Below are 23461 nucleotides of genomic sequence, written 5' to 3'. Positions count from 1 at the left end.
GTGACTGCTAATGTGTACCGGGTTTCTTATTTGGGGTGCTGAAAAAATGTTCTAAAATTAGTGGTAGTGGTTGCACAACTCTGTGAATATACTAAATACCACTGAATTTTACACTTTAAACAGGTTAAATTTATGGTATGCAAAAATTCCCAATGAGAAAATGCATTATGACAAAATAACAACAACAAGAGAGGTGGCTACTCAGGTTGTTTGGCTTTCATTTCAGTCCTTCAGGACCTGGGGGGTTGGGCTCAGGGAGGAAAGCCAGTACGGGGAGAAGTAGGAAGATTGCCTGTGCCTGTGGCTGGACCTGAGGGGCCTCAGGATGCCTCCTTTTGCAGAAATACTAAGTGAAGCTCCTCAGGACAACAACTATAAGGGCTTTGGGGCAAGGAAGGAATACCTAATGTCCTCCCCTACCACACATTGCCTTCCCTTATCTCCTTTTCTCCCCCTTTTGGTTAGTAGCAAATGAGTCTCTTCTCCAAGGCACATGCTCTTGACCATGCAGTCCATTCAGTCACAGGAAAAGCAGCTTTTGGTTCTCTGAACAGCCATACTGGGTCTTATGCTGGTCAAACAGTTTGCACAGGGCATCCATATAGAGTGTGTGGTATTTTTCCACCATTTCCTGGCTTGGTTTTTCTATTTTGGGCAGTGGCAGAGGCTCCCCAACTGCCAAGATAGATGGGAAAAGAGAAGGGGCAAGTGTTAGAATCTTCTCTTTCTTTAACCTCCTTCTCCTTCCCTGGGCAGGATCCTCTCACATGCCAACTTAGCTCCCAGATTCTCCCTCTTTGCTGCCCTTTTCTTTGGTGGGGGGTGGGGTGGGGAGGGCTGAAGCTGAAGTCAAGAAAGAGCTGAGGTGGCCTTGGGGCTGAGAGCAGCACTCACCCACAGTGACGATAGGCAGCGAGTATGGCAGGAGCCCGGTGGAGCCTTGGCAGAAGCCTCGTCCATAGAAGACACAAAAATAGAAACCAAAGATACTGCGGAAGCAGCTCTGGAACTTGTGCATCCAGCTGTCCTTATGGAATAGCACCTGATCATATACCTCAGTTTCTCCAAAAGTGAATGTGGGGACCAGATGAGCCCTGAAGGAAAACCTCAATTTATTTCTCAAACACAGGCTAGGGTGAGAACTGCCCAGGAAGAACATTTGCTCCTGGCCAGACTCCCATCTATATAAAATCCCTGTGACATAAAGCATTTCTTCTTGCACTAAACAAGACTCCCATATTTATTTATCTCTTGTCTTGAAATTTTCAAGGCCAGTGAGAATGCTATCTCTGGGCCAGGATCACAAGGGCAAGATATGCGGGTGTAGGGAAGGATGACGGGTTTGGGCAGAGATCCCCAGAAACCCACATCATGTAAAGAAAAGCTTCCAAGCGGTGTCCTGTAGGGAAATATCTGACTCTGTTTCTACTGGTAGGAAGCATAGAGAAGATGATGATGATATTGAACAAATGCATATATATATGATATGCCCCTCACCCACAGGGACTATTCATAAGGTATTCTGCCCTTGAGATTAGAGCAGAGAAAAGTTGTTTTCCTCTCAAGCCATCCAAATCCACCCTGACAGTGCTCTAGATACAGAATCAGGCTCCTTACGTCTTCCTGTGAGAGAAGGGTAAAGAGAGCACTGTCTGTCTTATACAAATCTTTGTGAGTTATTAGTAACAATCTCTCAGCACTCTGATGTATGTTACCTTACTGGTCCCTCACAGCAGAGAATGTGCAGGGCACAGTAGGGGGCTTATTTTCTTTACCTTACAGATCCAGAAGCCCAGGTTCTGAAGGGGAAAGGGCACTCAGGCAGTGAGTGAGTGTCAGGACTTGGACTAGAACCCAGGATTCTTTCCTTCCAGCTTAGAACTCTCTCCCCTACATTATGCTCCAAATTGATGAACAGGCCACTCAGGCAAGGTCCCTAGAAGAACGACTTCCCTTTTCCCTGAGTCTGCAATAGGGCAATTGTCCTTGTGTCCAGTGGGCTGGCCCCTTGACCTGATGGTACACCCCACAGCTCCAGCTTTGGGCACCTGTTCTTTATCTCCTCTCTTTATCCTTAAGTCAGAGTGGCTAATAATTATCCACCACTTACTGTGTGCCAGACACATGTAGGTGTTTTAAGTGGATGACTCCCCACAATAACCCTATGGAGTAGGTACAATTATTAGTAGCCACATTATGAAAATTAAAACACCAAGATTCAGAATGGTTAAGTAACCTGTCTCAGACTGCACAGTAAGTTTTGGAGCCAGGATTTCAAATCAGGCCCCCTGACTTCAGATATTATGCACGTACTCACCATAGTGCTCTGCCCCCTGCACTTACCAATAACAAACAGATGTAGGTATCGATATTGATAAAGATGATGTGGGCATTAGCTGTATTCTAGGAGAGTCCTAGCCAGCCCTCTGATAATTAATCTGGGTTTCTGATTTGGTTTCCTGAGAATTGGTCCAGCTAGGTCAGAAGGAGGGGATGATGTAAACCTTTTTAAAATTCTATGCCTGTCTCCCCTATGCACTAGTAAGTTCCATGAGGGCAAGACTCAGATCTGATTCATCTTGGAATCACAGAACAGGTCATGCTGCTCAGAGAAAGCCACCCCCACTGCCCTGGGAGAAACACCTACCCATGCTGGAGGGCTGTGCGCACAAATCCCTTGCGCTTCTGGAGGATGAGGGTGGTGGTGTTGGGCACACTTTGTAGGGCCTCTCCCACCCCTCCTACTACGATGCCCACGAGGTTGCCAGTGCCATGGCTTAGCAGGTAGTCAATGGCTGGCTGACTCACAGAGCATACACCTAAAGAGAATCAAGGAGCAGAGAGAGGAGCAAAATAAGGAGAGGGGAAAATGGCTGAGACGGAACATCCTCTGCTTTACTCCTCATTGTGATTGCCCACTGTTCCTATGAGTCCTATGAGGAGAGTCAATGAGATGGGACAAAGGGTGTGGAGAAATGAAAGCTGTGGGAAAACCCAACATGTTTCACTTTGAGGCAATATTTCCACTTCGTAGGAGGCACTGGGTCAAAACTATAGTAGGAAGGTTTCCAGAGGGATAACCAGAAGGACTTTCTGAATCCCAAATGTAATCTTACTCTTTTCTTGTCCTCTATTGCCACTAAATGGCAAAAGTTATTCTTTACTGACCATATACTCTTGTGGCAGGCACTATATTGAAAGCTTTACTTGTATTATCTCATATAGCATCACACCACATCTGAGGTTGGATTATTATCATCAATATCACCTTACAGATGAGGAAACGGAGACCAATAGGGGTACAGTAGCTTACCCAAGACCACACAGTTGGTGGCAAAGCCAGGATTCAAACCCAGACAGTTTAGCTCCTGGACACGCTTTTAACTACTATGCTATGATGGGAGTGGGTGAGATGTGGTTGAGAGGTGGGGGTGGGGCTTAAAAAGGTACATCTCTCAGCAGAGAAATGGGCCAGAAGCTCCAGTAAGTGTGGTCAGAAGTACCTTTGGCCATGAGGTACTCCCTAACAAATGGGATCTTGAAGAACCAAGACAGTGTGGCTAAGTGGGGAGTGATGCCTGGGAAGATCTTCGAGAAGCCTGTGGCCTCAGTGCAGAAATTGCAGAAGGCTCCAAAGGTCAAAAGGCCATGGGGGTGAACTCCCATGAGGTAGTTGTGCTCAGGTGACAGATCTTTTGTCTTCTGGATCTGCAGCCATGGAAAGAAGTGAAATGAGATCACATGAAGAAGCAAGAGTGAAGACACTTCAGGGATCAGGGCACTCTCTAAATCAGAGCTTTTCAACATATAGGTAGGCCATGAGTGGGTTTCAGGGGCCAAGATATTGGTCTCCTCAGCCCCTGGAAACCAAGCACGATCTATGGCAGCTAGAACTGCTGAGCCTCTTGCCTACAGCTGCAAGTACCTTCGGCCATTTATCTCAGTGCACTTCATGCATGGTATCATTTTGTCTGAGTGCTGCTGTGTGAAAAAGTCAGAAAGCTCTGCTCTAAAAATTGAGGCAGTGCTTGTTGTCTACTCCAAAGAATGCTCAGAGGATCAGCATAGCAGTACATTTCTAGAACCTCTTCCTGATATTTTCTCTTCCCAGCCCCCTTCCAGTTTCTGCCCAAGTAACTTCTATTGAACTTTGAAATCCCTGCTTGAATATCACCATGTCTGTGAAGCTTTTTCTTACCCCTCATCTGAACTGCTTGTGTACCTTGTACCAAACCATAAATACATGTCTGTCCTCATTAGATGTGAGCACCTTGATGGCAGATTGTATCCTACTCACTTCTCTGTACTCTAGACATGTGGTACAGAGTAGGCTTTCAATCAGTATTTGTAAAACTGAACTGTTTTTGCATTTCTGCCTGTGCTATCTGGTAGGTCATGCCAAGGGTGTCCAAAGTATGCTAGGAGAGTAGCAAGTACCCAGTAGCAATGTTGAGTCCTGAAGAATGTCTAGCCTGCATGGAAATTTCTCTGGTATGCTTATTTTCCTTATGGACAACCCTGGTTATTTGGCATAAATGCCCAGTATTTTGGGAACTGTGGGGATGCTTCAGAAAAGACACTTACCGTAATGGGGAAATAGTCCTTGATATGGGTCCAAGCACACCAGTTCCTTACCCAAGCTGAACGCCTTCCACCTGAGAGAGAAATATCAGTAGGGGATGGTGTCTGTCTTGCTAACCCCATCCCTCCTGCTCACCCAGGGTTTTCCTAACAGCATGGAGAGACCATGGCTCTGCTAGACAGGTGGAAAAGGAAGAGACCCCAAGATGGTCCTGGCTGGCCCAGCTCCTGTGGCTCTGAGAACTTGGATAAGAGGCCTGTGGCATGTTGAGTGGGACTCCCTGGTAACAGGTTAGGGTGGAACATTCATAGGCCCTGTGCTTTCTAGGTCCATGAGTCTTACCTTGCTCTGGGGTCTTCCAGTCCAGGAAAAACCAGACAAAGTAAAGCACTGGTAGTGGCCACAAGGATGTAAATAGCAGGTAAATGAAAAATGGCGGCAAGATCCAAACTGATGAGGAAGCAGGTCAGACCAAATTTGTGCTGCTGGCAGAACGTGACCACATGCATCCCCATTAAGAACCCTCCAAACTACCCAAGCCCCTGGTCCTGGCCTTCTGCACAGTCCAACTCCTGGCCATCCGGTATCCATGTCTACTTGTTCTTCAGACATTTCCTTTATCGTGTACCAAACACCAGCCCTATTTGTCTACTTCCCTATCATCCCTGTCCACTTGCTTCCTTGCCCACTTACCATTCCTCTACTCCTACTCCCTGCCTGCCACCTGCTTCCCCCACCTCCTGCGCCCATTTCATCCACCATCTTTTCCTTCTTGTCTCCTGTCTCCTTTGCTATCCATTATCCCTGAACTCTTGTTAAACCATCATCCTTCCTTGCCCATATACTACCCATATCTCCCCACACCTTGCCCACTCAGCATCTGCATCCCTCTACTGTTTCCCATTCATCATTCCTGTCCTCTTTCCCATTCACCATTCCTTCCATTATCAGCATCTCCCCACACACTACCACCCCCACTCCCAAGAATGGAAAACTCTATGGTTTAAACACAGGCTATATTCCTCCAAGTCTGTAATTCTAATGCTTTCTCTGTCCCACTACCCATGCTTCCTTATGATCATGGACACATCATATGCCTATTCGTGGGCCTTATTTCCCTTCTCCAGATAGGGTTAAGAATTGGCTAAAATTAGCTGCATCTACTCATATCCATCATGATCCTGTTCTACCCCTTTGCCTGTTCTGTCTCCTGTGGCTCTATGTCTTCCTTCTCCAGGGCACTCGTGGGACTCAAGACTCCTTGGCTTTACTCTGTGGTACCATCTGAGATGATCACAGGTTAGAGGTGAGACTTCCCATGAACATGAAATTCACCCCAGACCTGGCCCTGGCCTCTCACTCTGGCTTCTTGCCGTGAAGTCTTGGATCAGTACTCACACATGGCAAGGTAGCTCAAGGGCCATTGCAGAAGCATCAGACTCTGGAGGTGCTTAGGCTGTTTGAAATAAGGCATGATGCTCAGGAGCCTGAGGAAGACAAAGATCCCAGAACACTCTTCCAGCCAATGGTGCCACCAGCCTCTGGAAGCTCGCTCGATAGGGAATGCATATGACCAGAAGGATTTCTACCTGCCTTCTCCCTTCCTTATCCTGCCCCACACCTACGACCCACTGCAGGGGGCAGGCTTTGGAGTATCAAGGCCTGCCCTATCAGGTTTGAGCCCTGGGCCCTGGCCATTTGCCCTTTGACTCGTTCCTGAGATTATTAAGACATCAGGATGAAGAAAGATAAGAAGGACTGTCATCTAGTCCTAGTGACTCAGAGATCCAGAGAGGGGAAAAACCTTTCACAGGCCACTCGAAGATTATAGAGGTTGTGGTCTCAGAGAGATGGCTGGTGGGAATGGAGCTCTGGGGGGTTGTGGGGTGAGGAGCACCTGGGATTAGGTTTTTGTTGAGATAGACTATTGCCCTGAGGCAGCCTGGCTGGGGATGTCCTCCTTTTTTAACTTTCTATTACAAAAATTTCCAAATATACACAAAACCGGAGAATGCAACAAATTGTTATCTTTGTGTTCATGTTTTTTGATCATCTTCAAGAACTATGAACATTTTGCCATACTTGTTTCATCTATTGCCCCATTCTTTTTTTGCCTTGGGGTATCTTAAAGCAATTCTAAGATATCATGTCATTTCACCCCTAAATACTTCACTATGCATACAAAAATATGAATGTTTTCTTTCAGAGAGATGCCGCTATCACCTTTAACAAATTTCATAAATCTTGAATAATACCTAATATCTGGTCCACATTCAAATATCTTTTTACAGTTGTTTAATTTGAATCAGAATCCAAACAATATTTACTGATTATATTTGAATGTTATGTCTCTTAAGTCTCTCTCTCTGTCTTTAATTTTTCATTGTAAAATAAAACTTAGATACAGAAAACTACCTAAAAAATGTATGGCTTAACAAATTATTATAAGACAAATACCTTGCAGCCACCACTACATTAAAAAACTAAACCCCAGAAGCCTCTCATGTGCCCCATTTCAATCACAACCCTCTTCCTCCTCCCCAAATAACCATTATTCTGGCATTTAGCGTGATCTTTTCTTTGCATTTCTATGGTTTTATTACCCAGACATACTTCCTTAAAGATTATGGCTTCATCTGGCCTATTAAAAATTGATATGTTCCTTAAATTTTTCTTTTTTAAAACTTTTTATTTTGGAAAGTTTTAGATTTATGGGAGAGTTGCAAAGATAGTATGGAGAGTCCCCTATACCCTCCACCCAGCTTCTTTTTATGTTAACATCTTATGTAACCATGGTATTGATATCACAGCTAAGAAATCAATACTGGTACATTACTATTAACTCCAGAATTTATTAGAATTGTGCTAATTTTTTCTACTCATGTCCATTTTCTGTTCCAGGATTCCATTAGGTCTCACATTGCATTTAGTGATCATGTCTCCTTAGACTCCTCCAATCTGTGATAGTTTCTTGGTCTTTCCTTTTATGACCTTAGCATTTTTGAAGAGTTTAAGTCTGTTTTCATATACAGTTTCCCCCTCCATCCCTTTCTTTTCCTGACATTATTTACCTATTCAAGAACCCACATATGACCTAGAGAATTTCCCGCAGCCTGGACTTTGTTTCCTGCACGCTCATGGTGTTCCTCTGTATTTCCTGCAGATTGACATCTGGATTCAAGGACTGGATAAGACATCCAGTTTGAGCCCTTTGGCAAGATCTAAATTTGCTTTTAATACAGAACAATCCTCCTTCCACCCTCTTTTTTCCCCATGCCATTGGACTGTTGAAGACTGTTCTTCCTTAGAGTTAGCTAGTCTTCCAAGCCTCAGCACCAGCTCCCCTAAGCAGGGGTGATGGTGTGGAGCCTTGTCCCTAGGTGAGTCCCAAATACAGGCTAAAATGGGAAGGGGGAAGTGAAGCCTTCATTCCTCTCTCTGACTTCTGTCTCTTACCTTTTTGTAACTTCATGCCCAATGAAGCAAATTGAGTTGTAGATTTGTTTTTATTTTTGTCTGTTTGTTTTTCACACCTGAAGTCTCTATGCTTCTAAAAGGGGTAGGTACTATATCTAATTTGTCATCGCCTCTGCCCCTAAGGCCCTTAGTGTTGAATGAATGATCAGTATCTTATTTGTGATCAGGATCATTTTTTATGGATAATGAAATCACAGAAGTCCTGTGGAGTAGTATAACCTAGAGACTTGAGTGGGGGCCAAGAAGTTGTGCAGAAACAGAAGACAAGGGACACATTACAAAAAGGGAGAGGAAGAATGAGAGAAAGGAAAGACAGTTGCTGACCTTTGCGTCAGTTTGGCAAAAGACATGGAGGGCCTGCCCCACTCCAAGTCTTCCTGCTAATTGGATAGCAGCCTGGCCCTTGAGCAAATGATAGCATTCAGGTATTACAGCATCTCACCCTACACAGGTGTTGACATCCTTATGATTGAGGGTGAGGACTAGCCTCTGGCAATATAGGGGAGATTAGCATTCTGTCTTTCCATAATAGAATTTTCTGAGCCTACAACAACTCCCTCTCCATATTCTCTCATCTTTCTGAATTGTCTTCTCCTGGATTAACTTTTAATAATTTGTGAATTTCCCCTCCATTTCCTCTCATCGCTTCTGAGAAAAAGGAGGTAAGCTGTCGAGAAGACACTCAGGCTACAGAGCTGATCCATACATATATTTTTCCTTTTTTTAAAAAAAATTTTAACGTTTATTTATTATTGAGAAACAGAGCATGAACATGGGAGGGGAGGACAGATGGAGACACATATAATCTGAAGCAGGCTCTGAGCTGTCAGCACAGAGCCCGATGCAGGGCTCAAACTCACAAACTGTGAGATCATGACCTGAGCTGAAGTCGCATGCACCCAGGCACCCTCATATATTTTTCCCTTTAGCAGCAAATCCCATCCCTTGCTTTAGTGTTTAAAATTTATGGACTTCCACGTGATAATAGCTGTATTTTTTATATTCATTGATTGAGAGATATGTAATAAACTCAAGCACTATGGGTATACATCATGATAGTATACAATATGACATTTGAAAAAAATATGCAAACATTTATTCATTCTATTTTTATAAATGTTTATTTTAATTTATTTTTGAGAGAGAAAGAGACAGGCAGAGAGAGGGAGACAGATAATCCCTAGCAGGCTCGTCAATGCAGAGCCTGATGTGGGGCTTGAACTCATGAACTGCGAGATCAAAAACTGAGCTGAAAACCAGAGTCAGACACTTAACTGACTGAACCATCCAGATACCCCTTATTTATTCATTCTAGACAATGGTTGGATCATGTGGGAATTTCCAGAACCCTTGTGATAGTTTACTCCCTCCACTCCCCAGAAGTTTGCCACTTACAGGTTGGAAACAGTTGGTATCCGCTTTTTTCAAACTGGAAATTTATTGTTTTTCTTGATTATAAACATAATCCACGCAAATCACAAATGTTTCAGACTACTCAGGAAAGCATAAAGGGAACAAAAGTCACTCACAATCTCATCACCCAGAAATAACCAGTTAATGTTAACATCTTGGTATTTCTGTTTCTTGACTTTTTTTTTTTTCTGTAGAAATATAGACATAGTATCACTGTAAAATTGGGGCTTTTTTTAAATTAAAAAAATTTTTTTTGAGAGAGAGAGAGAGAGAGAGCATGATCAGGGAAGGGGCAGAGAGAGAGGGAGATACAGAATCCGAAGCAGGCTCCAGGCTCTGAGCTGTCAGCCCAGAGCCTGACATGGGGCTCGAACTCATGAGCCATGAGATCATGACCTGAGCTGAAGTCGGATGCTTAACTGACTGAGCCACCCAGGAGCCCCAAATTTGGGCTCTTTTTTTTTTTCAATATATGAAATTTATTGTCAAATTGGTTTCCATACAACACCCAGTGCTCATCCCAAAAGGTACCCTCCTCAATACCCATCATCCACCCTCCCCTCCCTCCCACCCCCCCCCCCATCAACCCTCAGTTTTTTCTCAGTTTTTAAGAGTCTCTTATGCTTTGGCTCTCTCCCACTCTAACCTCTTTTTTTTCCCCTTCCCCTCCCCCATGGGTTTCTGTTCAGTTTCTCAGGATCCACATAAGAGTAAAAACATATGGTATCTGTCTTTCTCTGTATGACTTATTTCACTTAGCATCACACTCTCCAGTTCCATCCACGTTGCTACAAAGGGCCATATTTCATTCTTTCTCATTGCCACGTAGTACTCCATTGTGTATATAAACCACAATTTCTTTATCCATTCATCACTTGATGGACATTTAGGCTCTTTCCACAATTTGGCTATTGTTGAGAGTGCTGCTATAAACATTGGGGTACAAGTGCCCCTATGCATCAGTACTCCTGTATCCCTTGGATAAATTCCTAGCAGTGCTACTGATGGGTCATAGGGTAGGTCTATTTTTAATTTTTTGAGGAACCTCCACACTGTTTTCCAGAGTGGCTGCACCAGTTTGCATTCCCACCAACAGTGCAAGAGGGTTCCCGTTTCTCCACATCCTCTCCAGCATCTATAGTCTCCTGATTTGTTCATTTTGGCCACTCTGACTGGTGTGAGGTGATATCTGAGTGTGGTTTTGATTTGTATTTCCCTGATGAGGAGCGACGTTGAGCATCTTTTCATGTGCCTGTTGGCCATCCAGATGTCTTCTTTAGAGAAGTGTCTATTCATGTTTTCTGCAAATTTGGGCTCTTGAGTCCAACATATCTATGTCTGTATTTCAGCTCTGTCATTCAAGTGAACTATGGCAAATTACTTATCTTTTTCCTGCCTAGTTTCCTTATCTGTAAAAACATAATACCTGCTACCTACACCATAGGATGGTTATGAGGATAAAATCATTAATGCAAAGCACTTTGCTCAGTGCCTTGCTCATATATATGGTTATATTTAAAGTTCAGTAAGTGTTAGTTATTATGTATAATTTATTAACCAAACTGGAATCATATTATATACAGTGTGTTGTAACCTGCTTGTTCACCCAGCCATATATCGCGGACATTTTTCATGTCAATTTTCTTCTCTAACATCATACACAGCAATTCATTGTATGGATATGGCATGATTCATTCAAGTAATCTCCTATTATAGAGGAAGCACAAGTCTTCAGACATGCCTTTTCCATTATCTGGTCAGACTTCTAGGTCCTCTAATAATGAAAGGTCACTGATCAGACACCTTCATGTATCTGCAGCTTTTTCAGTGGCACTGCTCATTTTCCTTTCTTCCAATAGTTTTTAGGATTTACTAGTACAGAAAGCGGGATGCTTTCTAGAGCCTCTGTCAACCTGGGAGGTGTCCAGGTAGCCTGGTCAGCAGAATCAGCCTCTCTCTCCAAGGAGATGACTGGGTCTGAAGAGAGGGCTTGGCCCTTTTCTTCAAACAACTCAGGAAACAGGGTTTCATGAAGGCCCCTCCCAAATCCTACTAGACCCAGTGGATCTGCCACTCAGATTTACCTCAGCTCAAGGTCAGGGTATATTTAAATGTAAGCCAAGTCCAGGGCTGTGATGATGTGTGGGGAAATGGAACTTGTAAGCTGGGGATCACTGAAATCAGCCTGTACTCAGGAAAAATGAGGGTAAGAAATCTGTTTTATCAATACCTTGGTTTCTATGCTTTCATACTGTTTTCTTTTATTTTTAAATTTTTTTTTCAACGTTTATTTATTTTTGGGACAGAGAGAGACAGAGCATGAACGGGGGAGGGGCCGAGAGAGAGGGAGACACAGAATCGGAAACAGGCTCCAGGCTCTGAGCCATCAGCCCAGAGCCTGACGCGGGGCTCGAACTCGCAGACCGCGAGATCGTGACCTGGCTGAAGTCGGACGCTTAACCGACTGCGCCACCCAGGCGCCCCTGTTTTCTTTTATTTTTAAGAAAAGAATTAATCTAGTCTCACCTGAACTAAGGATGAGAGTGACCGCAGTTTCCTAGGCCAACGACTTTCTTGGTATGTGGGTAGTCCTGGTCACCCTGAATTATATTGAAGAAAATGGAGTGATGGCCAAAAGAAATTAGGAAACCTGGGCATGTGAGAACTGGTTGTTAGTAAGCATACTGATCCTCCCTTTTCTTTCTCTTTTTTGTTAATATGACCTCACAGAATTACTCATGATCCTTGGCTAATGACACACTCTTATCATTGTTTTATTATGTCCCTCTTCTCTATCTGTCTATATTTATTGATTCATGTTTTTCTAGTAGGGATTTCCCTCTTGGGCACTGCACATGAGAAGTACTGTCTTGTCTCTGGGTCACAACTCAGCAGCTAATTTGTCTGGTCTTGGCCTTCACTTCCTTTTCAGAGGCCTGAAGATACCTTTTTGATGCCAGAGCTTTGGTAATAGAGTTCTTCTTTCCCTTTTCTTCAGTCCCTGGCCTGGTAAGGATTTATCAGAGCGGTATCAAATCCTTGAGTTCTGCAACCATAGGATGTTGACAGCAAATAGCCAAAGTAGGTCATGGAGAAGGATGGGCAGGCATCAATATTCCCACAAACTAATTCCTGTTCATGTGGGGATCTAGGTATCAGAAACAAGTTGAAGTTCTAAATCTGGGACATCAACTACACGTGGAGGTCAAGGCAAGAATAAACCAAAAGGCAAGTCCATTCCAAAAAGTAACATGGCCAGTAGAAACCATTCAATTCTAGTCCTAGGTCAAAGGTGAGTGGGGATCAGAAGAACAAGTGATCTTGACCTCCCAGTCCAGGTGATGACAACAATCAGACAGGGATCTTGCCATTTCCCTGACTTCTTTGGCATGCTGATCCAGCTTGTCATGCAGTATCACTAGCCAACCACAGCTTATTCCCCAAGTGACATTGGCTGCCTCTGGATATCTGCCTGTTCCTTCTAATCCTGTTTTGCATTCTAAACAATTGCATGAATTCATGCTATATGGTGTGTGCAGAAATAGCTGAGCTGGGGGTGGCAGGGATCAGGGATTTGTTTAGTACAGTGTGATAGCTGCAGAATGAAAACCAAAGTTTGCAAAGAAAGAAACTGTCATATTACAGAACATGGCAAGACAAATGCTAACTGGGAAGCTGCTTCAGTTTTTCTAATGTAATTGGTCTCTGAGCAACTAAATCTATCAGTCTGAAGAGAAATGGTTTATTGACCACAAACTTTCTGGTGTCTATTCACCCTCAAGGGATTCTTTCTAATTCACAAGTCCAGGCACAGGTAACAGCCATTTATCTCAGACATTATATACCCGATACAGTAGTTTACTCCCACTGGCCCCTTGATGTTGCTCAAAGATCTTACTTTCCCACCCTTTTCACCTTTGGTGTCAGAGAGACTACAGGAGGCATAAAGAATCATAAAATTCTTCATCTTATCTTCTGGGAGAAGCTAGCTGGTGTGGCTTGCCTGTTTCAAGGCCCCACCTGTATCTTACAATGTATAGTACAGTTGCCAAATTTACTGTAGCTGCTGGATGTGGGTACTGTGGTTACTGTAGCTGATGGAGGGTCTCCTTCTCCACTGCAGGGTAGTGGTGAATTACAGCAGTTTGTATTGTCCTGAACCTGTTATAAAAAACAAAACTTCAGGTATGGTTTATTCAGCTTAAGGAAATGAGAGAAACGCCTGTCATGTCCCAACACCATGACCTGCTTACATTTAGGAAGCAGGGCGATCTAGGAGGGGCCAAGATCTACAAGCTGAACCACAAATACAAACTCCAATGTCTCTAGGGAACAGAGGTACTAGAAATGAGGGAACAGGGGCGCCTGGGTGGTTCAGAGTTAAACATCCGACTTTGGCTCAGATCATGATCTCACAGTCCGTGGGCTCGAGCCCGGCGTCAGGCTCTGTGCTGACAGCTCAGAGCCTGGAGCTTGCTTTGGATTCTGTGTCTCCCTCTCTCTCTGTCCCTCCCCCACTCACTCTCTCTCTCTCTCAAAAATAAATAAACATTTAAAAAATAAAGAACTTCAGAATTGGTTTGTCCAACTTTTTTGGTAAAAAAATTCAAACAAATGAAAGTTGAAAGAATAGAATAATACACAGCTGTATATCATCTACCTCTTCAATTCAACAATTGTCAATACTTTGCATATGTATTTTACCTTTCTATGTTTGAATGTATGTGCATATGTGTGTGCATGTGTGTGTTTTCTTTTTCTGACCCATTTTAAAATTCAAAAACAACAATCACTGTACTGTCTAAACAAAACACTACTTCAAACAGATTTGGCACAAAGGCTGCTAATTTGTCACCACTGGGGAAGAACTGGTATGAAGGGCACACATCAAGTGTGGCGTGCCAGGAGGCAGTCCCAGCAGTTCAGTCGACATCAAGAAATCTGACATGAAACAAAGGGTGGACCAACAGAAAGAAGCGTGGGCTTCCAGCTTAATGCTTTTCAGATTTTTTTCTTTGTATTATTGTGAAATATATCACATGTATAAAAGAGTTGAAAGAATAATCACGAGAATGCATGTGTATATACCACCCAGCTAAAGAAATAGTATGCTGTCAGTAGCGTCGAAGGCCCTCACATGCTTCTGCCTAATATTCCCCTCATCTCCTCCCCCCACCATGAAAAACCATTATACTGATGAGTTTGTCTATTATTCTCTTGCTTTTATTGGTAGTTGTGTCCTATATGTATGTATGTGTCCCTAAACAATAAAACATTGTTTAGTTTTGCATGTATATGTATATATATACATATGTGTGTATGTGTATGTGTATAAAATATGATATTCTGCTGTGGCTTGATTGTTTTCACTGAACACTAAGGTTTTGAGATTAATCTTTGTTGATATATGTAGTTCTGTTTTTTTTTAATTTTTTTTAACGTTTATTTATTTTTGAGACAGAGAGAGACAGAGCATGAACGGGGGTGGGTCAGAGAGAGGGAGACACAGAATCTGAAACAGGCTCCAGCCTCTGAGCTGTCAGCACAGAGCCCGATGCAGGGCTCGAACTCACGGACCGCGAGATCGTGACCTGAGCTGAAGTCAGCCGCTTAACTGACTAAGCCACCCAGGCGTCCCTGTAGTTCTGTTTTTTATATTCTATTGTATGAATATGGATGGATATGCCATGATTTGTTGATCCATGGTCTTATTGATGGACATTTGGGTTGTTTCCAGCTTGTTTTTGTTATTAACCATGCTTCCAGAACATTCTTTTAAAAATTTTTTAATGCTTATTTATTTTTTAAAGAGAGAGACAAAGAGCAAGAGGGGGAGAGGCAGAGAGAAAAGGAGACACAGAATCTGAAGCAGGCTCCAGGCTCTGAGCTGTCAGCACAGAGCCTGATGCAGGGCTCAAACGCATGAACTGTGAGATCATGACCTGAGCCAAAGTTGGACATTTAACTGACTGAGCCACTCAGGCGCCCCAACTTCCAGAATATTCTTATACATGCCTTCTGGTGCTCATGTGTAAAAGTTTCTCTAGGATATATGCCTAGGAGTGGAACTGCTGAATCATAGGTTCTGTGCATATTCAGTTTTACTTGAACTCACTTTTTAATTTTTGCCAATCAGTTTAGTGTTGAATGCTACCTGGTTGTGGTTTTAACTTGTATTTCCCCAATTATTAAAGAGGTTGAACATCAGTTAGTATATTTATGGGCCATCATTCTTCTGGAAAATACCTGCTATGTCTCTTACTCATTTTTCTGATGCTTGTTTTTCTTTTACTGCTTTGTAGGAGCTCTTTGACACAGTCCATATACTAATCCTTTGTCAGGTGCTATGAATGCTAATATACCAATTTGTGCTAAGGTATAGAGGACATAACCTCTGGAGCCAGACTGCCTGGGTTCAAATCCCAGCTCCACTCTTCATTAACTGTGATCTCAGGCAATTAACTTCTCTGTGCCTGTGTCCTTAACCTCTTTTAGCTTCATTTTTCTCATCTGTGGAATACCTAACTCATAGACTTGTGCCAATTACAAGAGTTAATATATGTAAGATATTTACAATGTACTTAGTCTGTAGTAATTAACATATAGATATAAATATAGATATATAGAATGCTCCTCAAGGGTAGGGATTTTTTGTTTGTTTTGATTTGTTCATTGATTTATCCTAAGGACCATTAACAGTACCTGGCACATAGTAGGTGCTCAATAATATTTGTTGAATGAATGATTTTTCTCTTAGTTTGTAGATTGTCTTTTCCCTTTCTTTAGAATTTTTCAAAGTTATTAATTTTAATGTGGTTGAATTTATCAATCCTTTCCTTTAAGGTTTGTACTTTTTGTGTGTTGCTTAATAAATTCTTCCCCACTTTGTGGTTATGAAGATATTTTTCTATATATTTTTCTAAAAATTTAAAAGTTTATTGTTCTTAAAATTTTCATAACTTTTGGGGAAAAGACAGGGATGCAAAACTAGCAGGTTTAGTTACAGAAAACTTACTCTACATGGGGCACCTGGGTGGCTCAGTCGGTTAAGCATCTGACTTCAGATCAGGTCAGGATCTCACGGCTCAGTTTGTGAGTTCAAGCCCTGCATCAGGCTCTGTGTGGACAGCTCAGAGCCTGGAGCTTGCTTTGGATTCTGTGTCTCCTTTTCCCTCTAGCCCTCCCCCGCTCACATTCTGTCTCTCTGTCTCAAAAATAAACATTAAAAAATTAAAAAAAAAACAAGAAGAAAAGTTACTCCACAGTTTATCTGAATGCATTTCAATCTGTAAATTGGACTGGGCTAAGCCTCTTAGCTCCTCTTCAATCTCCTTCCCTTATGTTTTTAGTCTCTGAGTCTTCCATCTTAGCCTTCCCCTCCTTACTTTGGTTGTCTCTTGGTTTCTCCATTCCTTGAAGTAAAATATTAGTAGAAATACTTAAGAGAAGTCTGTTTTATATATCATTAATTCATTCAAAAAATATTTATTATGTGCCATCTATATTTTAATGCAATGTTCTAAGTACTGGGGTTATAGCAGCAGTGAGCTAGACAAAGTCCCTGTCCTCATGATGCTTATACTCTAGGGAGGGGAGACAACAACAGCAGCAGCAGCAACAAAATATATAGCCAAGTGGTGATACATTCTGTGAAGTACCATAAATCAGAGTAAGGGGGATGGGAAATGGGCTCCCATTTTAGGTAGATTGGTCAGGGAAGGCATGTGGCCCTCTAGGGGAAGAGTCATTCCAGACAGAGCATACAACAACTACAAAATCCCTGAGGCATGAGCATACTTGTTCAAAAAATTTATCCAAGAAACAGCAAGCACATCAGTGTGGCTGGAGTGGAGTTAGCAACAAGTAAAAAAAAATATACATATATATATACATATATATATATATATAGTAGGAAGTAGAGTCAGAGAGGTGGTGGCAGTATTCAGGAAATATTCAGTATTTGAGGAAATAAATAATTTTGGCTCATCAATGACTGCCTGTTGGGTAGAATCAAGGCCTGGAGTGGATTCTTATTATGGTCTCCTAGTCTCTAGTTTATCTTCCCTTCTATAGTACTATCTATTTAATCTTCTGAAAATTCCTTTTGTACTTCTCACTTTCAGGTGCTCTCTGTTGCTTGTAAGATAAAGGCCAAATTACACAGTCTCTACAACCTCACCCATGCTGTTACCTCCACCTTGAACACCCTCCTACTTCTTCTTTGTTCAAGGTGACATGACCAATACTGTCAAGACAAGAAGCCAGTTGTTGTGACTCCCAGTGGTAATAATCAGAGCTTGTTAGAACCAGAATGATTTGTATTAGTTAGAATGTGGTTCAGTGCATGTGACAGAGATCCAAACTAAAATGTAGGATAAATAAGGTAAATATGTATTTCTCTCTCTTTTGGACACCATAACATGTCTGAACTGCTCTGCAGGTCTACTCAGGGAAGCTGTCAAGGGCCCAGGCCCCTCCCTCCCTCATCTGAGTTGTCTTCATTTACATCATTAAAAATGGCTCATCTCCCTGGACTATTGTAGCAGCCTTTTCATGATCTCCATGCTTTGGTATTTGCCATTTTCAATTCTATTTTTTCACAAGGCAGCAAGAGGAAGTCTTCTAAACTGCAAACCAGATTTTGCCATTCCCCTGTTCAAAACCAATGATGAAGATCTTCCAGTGATGGAGATCTGGAGACACAGATATGGAGTGATTTCCAGGATATATTTAAGTGAAAAAAGAAAGATACAGAATAGGGGTGCCAGAGTGGCTCAGTTGGTTGAGCAACCAACTTCGGCTCAGGTCATGATCTTGCAGTCCATGAGTTCAAACCCTGTGTCGGGCTCGGTGCTGACAGCTCAGAGCCTGGAGCCTGCTTCGGGCTCTGTGTCTCCCTCTCTCTCTGCCCCTCTTCTGTTTGTGCTGTCTCTCTGTCTCAAAAATAAATAAACATTAAAAAATTAAAAAAGAAATATACAGAATAGCATATACAGTAATGTAACCTTTTGTCAAGAAGGAAGGGATACAAATATATCCATATATACAAATATATACATACAAATGTTTCTAATTGTAAGAAGACTGCTAGAAAAAAACCCTCAAAATATCAAAAATACTTGCTTGTAGGGAGAGAGAAGGAGAAGGTCAGAGCGGGGTGGAGTTGGAAGTGAGATTTATCAATATACTTCATTATGTGAGCTAATAAATGTGGATGGAATGATAGAAATAGAAAAACATTATTGTACAACCTCTGATGAAATAATTGTGTCCTGAAATGACCGTCATTGACTGCTAAAATCACGGTGTGAAAGGTTGATGTGGAATGTTATGATGAAAAGATTAGGTCATCAGCACACATATTTTGGGTCAATCTTAGAAACACTATAAGGAAGATAACTGCAATGTGCAGCCTTACACCTACCTTTAGAGTATTCTCCCTTCCAAAGGTGAACCTGAATCTAAAGAAGCCTCTGGCTAGCTTCTAGTTTACAGGAAATAGGAGAAATAAAGGAACAAGTTAAAAGACACCATGAGGAGGCTAACAGACTAATCCAGAATATGGGACCTTATATAGGAAAGTTATCTAAGTTTCTTTTTTTAATTTTTTAATGTTTATTTATCTTTGAGAGAGAGAGCATGAGTGTAGAGGGGCAGAGAAAGAAAGGGAGACACAGAATCCAAAGCAGGTTCCAGGCCCTGAGCTGTCAGCACAAAGCCCAACATGGGGCTTGAACTCACAGACTGTGAGATCATGACCTGAGCCAAAGTTGGATGCTTAACTGAGCCATCCAGGTGTCCCAGTGATCTAGTTTCTTTAAAAACTCAATGGTATAAAAAAAGGGGGGGGGAGTGGAGAGGCAGTGCTGCTCTAGATTAAAATAATTTATTTAAAATAATTTAAAGTCGAGCCCAAATGTCAACTGACTGATGAATGGATAAAGAAGATGTGAGATGTACACACAGACAGACAGACACACACACACACACACACACACACACATATACACACAATGGAATATTACTCAGCCATCAACAAGAATGAAATCTTGCTATTTGCAATGATGATGGGGGAAGGAGCTAGAGTGCATTATGCTAAGTGAAGTAAGTCAGTCAGAGAAAGACAAATACCATATGATTTCATTCATATGTGGAATGTAAAAAACAAAACAGATGAACATATGGGAAGGGGAAAAAAAGAAGAGAAAGGAAATAAACCACAAGACACTCTTAACAATAGGGAACAAACTGAGGGTTGCTGGAGGGAGGTGGGTGAGGGATGGGCTAGACGGGGGATGGGTATTAAGGAGGGCAGTTGTTATGATGAGCACCAGCTGTTGTATGTAAGTGATGAACCATTGAATTCCGTTCCTGAAACCAATATTGTACTGTATGTTAACTTACTAAAATTTAAATTAAAAAAGGACTATAGAAAAAACACAATAAATAGGAATTATAAATAAACAAACAAGGAAAATAACTGAGAATATATTTACATCATAAACCAACAGTTAAAAACATTTTGAGGGGCGTCTGGGTGGTTTAGTCAGATCATGATCTCACAATTTCAAACCCATGTGTCAGCCTCCGTGCTGACAGTGCAGAGCCTGCTTGGGATTCTCTCTCTCCCTCTTTCTCTGCCCCTCCCCCACTTGTGCCTTCTCTCTCAAATAAATAAACTTAAAAATTAAAAAAATATTTTGAAAGCAATGAGAGAAATTTGACTATGAAGCAAGTATTAGATGGTACTAGGGAATTATAGTTAATTCTTTAGGTGTGATAATAACTTTATTGTTACCTAAGAAAATGGTCATTATTTTAGATGTGACCCACATAAAGGTGAAATTTACAACACTTCAGCTAAAAAAAAACCCTTTGGAATAGATGAAGCAAGCAGCAGTATCTTTTTTTAAATTGATTAACTTATTTGAAATAATCTCTCCACCCCACGTGGGGCTCAAATTTACCACCCCAAGAACCAGAGTTGTAAGCTCCACCAACTGAGCCAGCCAGGAAGTGGCAGTGTCATGACAACTGTTGAATCTAGGTGATAGTTTATAGGTTCACTATTCTTCCCTTCTTTCCCTGTTCATTCCACTCCATCCAGTTACCAGGAAATCTTGTTCTCTGAACCTGCCAACTAGATTTCCTCTCAGGCTTTTGTCCTTACTGGTCCCTCTGCTGGGACTGGTTTTCCTCCAACATTAACAAGACTGGCTGCCTCTGCTTAGTCAGATCTCTATCCAAATAATACCTTTCCAAGGAAGACCTCCTTTACCAGCCTAGGTGAAGTAGGACCCCCTGTCACACACTGATCCCTTATTGGCCTTACTTTTCTTCATGGCACATATCACTGATGGTGTTGCTTGCTTGCTTGTTTTTCTGTCTCCTACAATTAAGATGTAGTCTCTGAGAGGGCAGGGTCTGTTTTATTCAGTGCTACAATGCCAGCATCTAGAACAGTGCCTGTCACATAGTAAGAAATCCATAACCAGTTGTTAAAATATTTACAGAATATTGTTATGATAGCTTGAAAGCACTAGTGATGTGGGACAAATAACAATTTAGGCTGACACATTTGCTGAATTGCTAATCCTCTAGGAACAACCTGTGCCATAATGACCTGTATATGTCATATGGTGTGAGAGATCCTGGGGATAAAAAGTGAGGCATCTCCCAGACTCTGCTTGTCTTCTGGGAGGACTTGTTTGCACAGATGCTTTTGGGCTGTGTCACCTGGCTTACCTCCAGGCGGTTGGGTTTGTCAAGGGGGTGGAGTCCCCCTCCAGCCATTCCTATAAGCTCTCTGTTTTCTGACTCACCCATTCCTTGTCCTAGGCCATCTCTAAGCTGAGTTTTCTTCCAGTTAATGGGGAAGAGAGAAAAGCTGGTTATTAAGATAAAGCTCCACCAGGTCCTGAGATCCAGAGATTAGGCTCTAAAAATATCTTAGTTTTTCCTCAGACATTATGTCTTGAGGCTGTGGTGATTTCTGTTGTGGAGGTCCAAAAATGATGGGTTTCCTACTGTAGTCTTGGACCTGGGGGCAGCAGTGAGGTCTGAAGGTCTTTTTCCTCCCCCCCAGCAAGGAACGTTCTCCATCTATTTTCCCTCCAACCCCTCTCCATTGTCCCTCCTGATACTTTCATTATGCAGCCACCAGACATTCGTGAGCCTGGGTCTGTGACATGGGAGGGAAGCCTGTTCCGGTATGCCTGTGCAGAGATTCCAATCAACTCTAAAGCTCAACAAATTTTGACAGACCTTGACTTTGCTGCACACTCAGACAATAGTGTTGTGCCATTGGATTGGGGTCTTTCTTTGTCCTAGAAAGCACCAGGGCCAAGCAAAAATCTTTTAGCCCTCTTATTTGAGTAGCTTCCTGTTGCATCCTAGCTAATACCAGTACTATTCTAATATTTGAATATTTATAATGTTTTTTTAAAAATTTTTTTCAACGTCTTTAATTTATTTTTGGGAGAGAGACAGAGCATGAACGGGGGAGGGGCAGAGAGAGAGGGAGACACAGAATCGGAAACAGGCTCCAGGCTCCCGAGCCATCAGCCCAGAGCCTGACGCGGGGCTCGAACTCACAGACCGCTAGATCGTGACCTGGCTGAAGTCGGGCGGTTAACCGACTGCGCCACCCAGGCGCCCCATGAATATTTATAATGTTTTTTAACATCAAGTTGTGCTAATTTCTCCACATTACACTTAGTTTTCAAAAATTGCCTTGTTACTTTTTGACTGCTTATTCTTTTGGATGAATTTTAGAATAGCTTTCTTTTTTTAATGTTTATTTTTGAGAGAGAGAGAGAGAGGGAGAGAGAGCGAGTGGGAGAGGGGCAGAGAGGGAGGGACACAGAGAGTCTGAAGCAGGCTCTGGACCCGGGGCTCCATCTCACTGTGAAATCTTGACCTGAGCTGAAGTGGATGCTCAAGTGACTGAGCCTCCCATGTGCCCCTAGAATAGCTTTCTTTGTTTTTAAGTTTATTTATTTATTTTAGAGAGAGAGAGCATGAGTGGGGGAGAGGCAGAGACAGAAGGGTAGAGAGAATCCCAAGCAGACTCCATGCTGTGAGCAAGGAGCCTGATGTGGGCCTGAACCTACGACTGGTGAGATCATGACCTGAGGCAAAACTGAGTTGGATGCTTAACTGACTGAGCCACCCAGGTGCCCCTAGAATAGCTTTCTTAAGTGCTAAACAAAACTATTAGGATTTTAATTGGAAGTGCATTAAACATTCAACCTAATTTGGAAATTTTTTTTGAAATAATGAATAATTAATATCTTCACAATATTGAATTTTCTCATCCAGGAACATGGTTTGTCTCTCCATTTATTTACACATTCCTTCATATATCTCAATAAGTTTTTGTACATCTTTTTCCTATTTTATTTACTAATTGGTTATTATTAGTATACAAGAAAAATTGATTTTGCATTTATTATTTTGTATTTAGCTACTTGACTGAATTCTCTTACCAATTCTAACAATTTATCAGTTTATTCTCTTGAGTTTTAAAAGTAAATAATCATATTGTTTGCAAATAACTTGTAACCAGTTGGTTCCTGGACCAAGTTCAGGCATTAAACTATCATAAAGTAAACTCATATCTTACTGGTGCAATATAATATGTTGTAATTTGTTTCTGAAAATTCATCTTGCTCTGTAAAAATACCAAAATTGGTAATGAAAATAAATAAAAAGAAAATCCAAATATATGTTTTTTTAAAAATCTCATTAATTATGTAAAACAAAACACTATTAACTATATAAAACAAAACACTAAATAGAAATGCTGCATTATAAATGTTTCTTTTGAGGTGTAATTATTCCTCGTGGGCTGGCCTAAGCTGTCCATTGTGACTATGTGAAAACCACTGAATTGTACACTTAAAAGGGTAAATTATATGGTATGTGAATTATATTCCATTTTTTTCAAAAATAAAAATATAAGTCCTTGAAGTTCAGAATGAAGATGTC

General features: G+C 41.8%; 1 protein-coding gene across 1 annotated transcript; it reads right to left on the bottom strand.

Annotated features, from left to right (window-relative positions):
- Positions 1 to 520: 520 nt before the first annotated feature.
- On the bottom strand, positions 521 to 6056 carry AWAT1 (acyl-CoA wax alcohol acyltransferase 1). Its single transcript, XM_047845013.1, has 7 exons — positions 5981 to 6056; positions 4925 to 5032; positions 4585 to 4655; positions 3504 to 3708; positions 2648 to 2819; positions 895 to 1094; positions 521 to 675 (listed from the first exon to the last, which is right to left on the bottom strand). Exons 1-7 carry the CDS (start codon positions 6054 to 6056, stop codon positions 521 to 523), a joined length of 987 nt encoding a protein of 328 aa, XP_047700969.1.
- Positions 6057 to 23461: the final 17405 nt, after the last annotated feature.

The sequence above is a fragment of the Prionailurus viverrinus genome, chromosome X (genome assembly GCF_022837055.1).
Source record: "Prionailurus viverrinus isolate Anna chromosome X, UM_Priviv_1.0, whole genome shotgun sequence".
Classification (NCBI taxonomy): domain Eukaryota; kingdom Metazoa; phylum Chordata; class Mammalia; order Carnivora; family Felidae; genus Prionailurus; species Prionailurus viverrinus.
Note: the sequence above shows the minus strand (reverse complement) of the source record. Positions and strands in the feature narration are given on the sequence as shown.

Excerpts from the sequence above, each read along its gene's own strand:
- AWAT1 (XM_047845013.1), bottom strand. The coding sequence starts at position 6,056 with ATGCCTTATTTCAAACAGCCTAAGCACCTCCAGAGTCTGATGCTTCTG. Across the intron at positions 3,709-4,584 it reads AGGACTATTTCCCCATTACG|ATCCAGAAGACAAAAGATCT; the intron begins GTAAGTGTCTTT and ends CCATGGCTGCAG. Across the intron at positions 1,095-2,647 it reads CGCACAGCCCTCCAGCATGG|GGCTCATCTGGTCCCCACAT; the intron begins GTAGGTGTTTCT and ends GTTTTCCTTCAG.